This window comes from Corylus avellana, chromosome ca3 (genome assembly GCF_901000735.1).
Source record: "Corylus avellana chromosome ca3, CavTom2PMs-1.0".
Classification (NCBI taxonomy): Eukaryota; Viridiplantae; Streptophyta; class Magnoliopsida; order Fagales; family Betulaceae; genus Corylus; species Corylus avellana.
This window is the reverse complement of record NC_081543.1, coordinates 15,540,192-15,546,420: the sequence shown is the minus strand read 5'-3', so window position 1 is coordinate 15,546,420 and position 6,229 is coordinate 15,540,192. Positions and strand designations below refer to the sequence as shown.

General features: G+C 34.2%; 2 protein-coding genes across 2 annotated transcripts in view; both read left to right on the top strand.

Annotated features, from left to right (window-relative positions):
* The first annotated feature begins 401 nt into the window (after positions 1–401).
* Positions 402–1,046, top strand: LOC132174178 (ankyrin repeat-containing protein BDA1-like). Its single transcript, XM_059585870.1, has one exon. It carries the CDS (start codon positions 402–404, stop codon positions 1,044–1,046), a length of 645 nt encoding a protein of 214 aa, XP_059441853.1.
* Positions 1,047–1,262: 216 nt separating this feature from the next.
* Positions 1,263–6,229, top strand: part of LOC132174177 (ankyrin repeat-containing protein BDA1-like) — an 8,161-nt gene continuing 3,194 nt past the window's right edge. The window contains exons 1-4 of the mRNA XM_059585869.1: positions 1,263–1,396; positions 1,870–2,475; positions 2,768–3,229; positions 3,387–3,485. Of these exons, the coding sequence (XP_059441852.1) occupies positions 1,373–1,396; positions 1,870–2,475; positions 2,768–3,229; positions 3,387–3,485 (1,191 nt within the window). The 5' untranslated portion in view covers positions 1,263–1,372. The remainder of the gene's footprint in view (positions 1,397–1,869; positions 2,476–2,767; positions 3,230–3,386; positions 3,486–6,229) is intronic.

Here is a 6,229-nt window from a genome sequence, read left to right as displayed (position 1 = left end):
TTTTTTTAAAAAAAAAAAAAAAAAAAAAAAAGGCAAGGAAGTGAACTTCAATATCATCTAGATTCGATGGGCTTGAAAAAAAACAAACAATTAAGATTGGTATAAGTGCAGTGGAAAAGAGAGATGATTAAAGAGGGAACATGAAAGGGTAAAGATTCTTGTAGAAAAAAGTCTTGTCTAATATACTAATCATTATATCTCATTCCATTTTAACAAGAACATGAGTGGAGTGAACAATGGAGCCACACGGCCCACACCATACGAGTGAAAAATTAAGCTATGGACGTCCTATACGCTTCATTGTTCGCAAATGACGTTAAACTCGTTGCTTGAGTGACGTGTGCAGGTCTGATCCATCTTAGAAATAGAGGACAACCAATCTTCTCATTTCTGCAATTCTAATGGATCAGAGTTTGAGAGATGCTGCTCAGCAAGGAAGTATTGATGCCTTGCATTCATTGGTACGGGGAGACCCATATATTTTGGAAACAATCGATAAAATTCCATTTGTTGAGACTCCTTTACACATAGCTGCATCCGCAGGACAAACCCAGTTTGCCATGGAGATCGTGAGGTTAAAGCCGTCACTTGCTAGGAAGCTTAATCAAGATAGCTTCTCTCCGATGCACCTTGCTTTGCAAAATAACCAAACCCAAGTGGTGCGCCGGCTACTTGATGCTGATAAAGACCTTGTTCGTGTCCAAGGAAAGGAGGGTACAACTCCTTTGCATTATGTAGCTCGAACAGGAAACCTTCCTCTTTTGGCCGAATTTCGAAAAGTCTGTCCCATGTCTATTAAAGATGTAACAATTCGAGGAGAGACTGCTCTTCATTTTGCCCTCAATAACAACAAGCTAGATGCTTTTGAGCTCCTTATAAGGTGGCTTCAGCAGACCACGTTGGAAGATGCCTCCTCGTTGTGGGAAAATAAATTGCTGAATTGGAAGAATGAGGAAGGCAACACTCTGTTACACATTGCAGTATCCAACAATCAACCTCAGGCAAGTTCTCTCCACTCATTGTTTCTAATAAGGGAATTAAATTGAGTGGGCATTTTTGGGGTCTAACGAAATGATACTAAGGATTCAATCTAAGGAACATGCCTCAAATGATTTCACTTAAGCTTTGATAGTGATATTTTATGTTATCTCTCTCCTTTTTTGATTTCTTTAATTTTTAACATTTGTTTTGTCTATTTGTAAACTATTTTAAAGTGATGGTATGATTAATTGTGCATTACTATATCATACAGGTCGTGAGATGGTTATTGAATGCTAGAGTTGATACCAACGCTACGAATTTAGCGGGTTTTACAGCTTTGGACATCTTAGAAGGGCGAACGTGTATCTACAACAATAATGAGATCTGGGATATGTTAACTTCTTTTCTTCCAAGGGTTAGATCTCATGAAGTTTACCTCATATCTCTTGTCTTATTTTGTACAAATTTAGAAATATTTGTGCTTCATAAAAAAATGAATATGATAAATGTGTTGTTGGTGGTTGTTGTGCGGCTATTAATAACCACCAAGCTACCAAATGAAAATCAGCACCTTTGAGAAGTTTGGCAAAATAAACTATAATCTTCTCATTTTTAATGGATTAAATTAAATTTATCGTTTTTTATCTGTGTAACTTTTAAGCAAGCAAAAGTATTAAAATATTAATTAATTTGTTTAATTTATTCTTTTTTCTAAGCTTTATCACTATTGACTTAGCCAATCCTGTAAAAGGATGGGCTAATTTTTTGATTTGCCCAGTAACGAACAACTCTATTCATAGCAGTTACATTAGTCCACAGTTTCAACATTTTAATGCTTAACACGTTTCCTTTGATTGCCTGATGATTACTCTCATCTGAATTGATTAGAATATGGAGAATGCCGCTGATTTGAGGGATGCTGCTAAGCAAGGAAGCGTTAATGCATTGTACGAATTGATACAGATGGATGCAAAAGTTTTGGACAGGATGGATAACATTCCATTTGTTGAGACTCCTTTACACATTGCTGCATCTGCAGGGAACATCCAGTTTGTCAGAGAAATCATGAGTTTAAAGCCATCATTTGTTAGGAAGCTTAATCAAAATGGTTTCACCCCCATGCACCTTGCTTTGCAAAATAACCAAACCCAAGTGGTGCTCCAGCTACTTAATGTTGATGAAGACCTTGTGCGTGTCAAAGGAAAGGAGGGTGTGACTCCTTTGCATTACGTGGCTCAAATAGGAAACCTTGATCTTTTGGAAAAATTTCTAAAAGTCTCCCCCAAGTCTCTTGAAGATGTAACAATTCGAAAAGAGACCGTCATGCATATTGCCCTGAAATACAACATGTATGAAGCTTTTCGATTTCTACTTTATTGGATTTGGAAGCACTGGTTTGCAATTGCCTCATTGCGGGATGAGAAGTTGTTGGGCTGGCAAGATGACGAAGGCAACACTGTGTTGCACATTGCAGTATCCAATAATCAAACTGAGGCAAGTTCTTGTTTTCTACTAAAGGAGAACAAATTTGGCACACAATGTATGTGTTTCTTGCTGTGCAAAGATGTTACTTACTATAAGGATTCACTATAACAAATTAAATAATTTTTTACTTGAACTTTTGGTTATTTAATCTTCTCCTTTTAATCTCTTTAATTTATATCATTTGCTTTTATTTTTGTCCATTTTCAAGTTTGTCTTGGCATTTGGTTTCTATTATTATACGTTTTTTGAGGGGTGGAGGGTTATTAATTATATAATATTGATGGGATCAGTGATTGTGCAGATTATGAGATCGTTATTGTTTAGCCCGCTCTGTTACTATTCAGTTGATATAAACGCCAAGAATTCCGGGAATTTTACAGCTTTGGACATCTTGCATGGGCAAACGGGAATTGACAAAATTGAGATGAGGAATATGCTACGTCGTGCTGGAGCTTTAGGAACTTTAAGTGATTCTCCTCTTCCCACAATTAAACGTCATGAAGCTTTTTACAGATCTTTTTTGCGGCTTTTTATTATGTTGGAGGCATTGAGGCATCGTCGAAGAAATAATTTATCAAAAGTGGAGTGGCGCAGTATGGTTTTGGTGGTTTTGGGGCTGCTCGTAACAACAACCTACCAAACGACACTCAGCCCCCCTGGAGGAATTTGGCAAGATAACTACAACGCTACTACTAGTAGTGGAAACAGTCCTACTCCTTCCCCTGCTCCTGCCCCAACTACTGCCGCACACAAGGCGGGGACGGTGATGATGGATAAATCATATTTTCCACAACTCGTTTTACTTAATTCTATTTGCTTTGTAGTATCAATTGTTATCTCATTACTCCTCCTCCCGGTTTTCCTTTCTATTCTTTTCATGCCACTCATGATATACTTCATTTGGTCCTATGTCATTTCAGTTTCGATCATACGTCCATCGTAACTTTCCCCGTGAAGGCGTGAACTCATGCGGGTTGGACGTCTTGAAGAAAAATACCAATGGCCAGCTGAAGGAGTGGGTTATCTTTATTATCTTATCATTTCAATAAATGTACGAAGTTGATTTGTGATGATCAGCTACTGCAGAACCAGTATTCATCATTCATGTTATCCTAGTAGTAGTTATCATCCCTATAGTAGTGCTTAATTTCATCAAATAAGAGGTTGACCCTATATATCAATGTAACCGAGTTTGTTTTAATCAATGAAATTATTCAAATTTTATGCTTGAACATGGTGACACAACCACACACAAAACATTGCATGAATACATAAAATCACAAAAAATTTAAAAATTTAAAAATTTTTTTAAAAAATTACTATCATAAGACCCTTAATTTTAATTTAATCAATATAAATTAAAACATGTTAAAATCTTTCTTCCCATAGGTGTAGTTTAAAATGAGAAAAAAAAAAAAAAAAAAACACACACACACACACACAATTTCTCTTTATCAAAGCATTAATAGAAAATTAGCAGGAATTTCTAGTATTGTTGGTATGATACCCTATTATATTTCAATACAAATAAATCTCATATAATTATGAAACTTGGAAGAAAAAAAATACATAACGAAATAAACAAAATATTTTTTTATGGAAACTAAAACAAAATCTTCCACTCAAAATTGATCGAACGCAATTAAATAAATCCTCTCACTTGATGTTCAATCCTTAATTATTTCTTTAGTGTTTCATAACAGTTTATGTTCCTTTTCTACACAACAATCAAATAAATTTTTGGCTCTCTTAGATAGTATTGCAATTTTTGATGAGATTTATATACCTTGTGTGCTTGATGAAAACCCTCAAGGTGAATTGTTTGATTTTAATGTTAAAAAAGCTGATTTTGTTGATTTCCTTGGAATATATAATATTTTGTCAAATTCTCCTAGCAATGATTGTGATGAATTTTATACAATTGACGATAATTTTATGTTTACAATGGAAGTGATAATTAATGATCAATTTTATTGTTGGGAAAAATCCACTTTACCCCTCTGAAGTTTTAGGAGTTTTTCAATTTAAACCCCAAAGTTTAAAAATTGGCAATGTACTTCTCTAATGTTTCAAAAATTTTCAATTTAAACCTTCAGTTACTAATTTCCGTCAAACGGACGAAAATCTATGAAATTACCTAACTACCCTCAAGCTTTTTTAAAAATATTTACGTCTAATTTAACGAAAATTAGTAACGGAAGGTTTAAATTAAAAATTTTTGAAACATTAAGGGGGTACATTGCCAATTTTTAAGCTTTGGAGTTCAAATTAAAAAACTCCTGAAACTTCAGGAGGGTAAAGTGAATTTTTTCCTTTATTTTTTAATATTTTCATGGCATATGAAGAGAAAATGGTACATAAGAAGCAAGTAAGATTTGAGTTATCTCACGGTAAAGGGCATAGTTTTCAAGATAATCATCACGGTCTTGTGGTGAGTAGGAGAATATTATTTATTGTGGGGTGCTACATTGTTTTGATTTTGAAAAGAAAAAAATTGAGTGATCAATTGATTGGGTATACCTTAAGACTATACTTCCCAAGCCAACCAGAACATCACCCTTCCTCTTCTAATCCTCGTGTAAATAAGAGCTGTGTTTGGTGTCATTCTGCACAATACACATATTTTGTTCAATTTTTTTATTTATTTATTTTTTAAAATCACCATTAAATCTGTAATACTCATACGGGTTTCACATATTCAAAAATGGATTTAAACCTCTCTTATATGAAGAAGGACAAAAGATGTGCATAAACCAAACATTTCTCTATAAATAATTTGGTGCTTTTCAGATTAAACCCATCTACTGTGGCATTTCTAGATTAAATTATGGGCTTTTTATTTCATTTAAACTTTACTTATCCCCATAAACTTTCGCGTTTTTTGTAAAAACTCTTATATTATTCAAAATCTCTCATTTTAGTGTATTTAACTTTTATTTCCTTCCACTTTCCTCCTTCCGTTAGGATTTTCTATGAAATCCTAATGAGGGGTGTGAAATACCTAAAATGCCCTTATTTTTTATTAAAAAAAAAAAAAACTTTTTTGGGGAAATTTCAGTTTGTCCCCTTAAACTTTCAACCGATTTTACAAACCCCTCCTCAACTTTCAAATCTCTCACTTTGGACCCATGAACTTTGAATTACTCTCACTTAGGACTCCTCTGTTATTTTTCAACGTTAAACTCAAACGGTTTTACTTTTTATGTCTATTATACCCTCACCCAGTCCACTTGAAATTTTGAAAACATTCAAAACTACAGCACCCACCCTCAGCCCAAAAAGGCACTGTTTTGGGCATCTATTTTTTGAAGAAAGAAGGAAAAAATTCACTTCACCTCCTGAAGTTTCAGGAGTTTTTTAATTTGAATCCAAAAGTTTAAAAATTGGTAATGTACCCCCCTAATGTTTCAAAAAATTTTAATTTAAACCTTCCGTTACTAATTTCTGTCAAATTGAACGGAAATCTCTAAAATTACATAATTACTCTCAGGCTTTTTTAAAAACATTTCTGTCCAATTTAATGGAAATTAGTAACGGAAGGTTTAAATTGAAAATTTTTAAAACATTGGGGGGGGGGGGGTTACATTGCCAATTTTTAAACTTTGGGGTTCAAATTAAAAAACCCTTGAAACTTCAGAGGGGTAAAGTGAATTTTCCCCAAGAAAGAAAAATAAAAATAAAAAGAAAAATCGGATCAGGGTGGCTTCAGCCACTCCCTTGGCCAAAAGGGGATAGCCAGACCGCCTCATTTTTGGCCAAGCCA

What these genes read in the sequence shown, in the direction of transcription:
- LOC132174178 (XM_059585870.1), top strand. Translation starts at nt 402, where the DNA reads ATGGATCAGAGTTTGAGAGATGCTGCTCAGCAAGGAAGTATTGATGCC.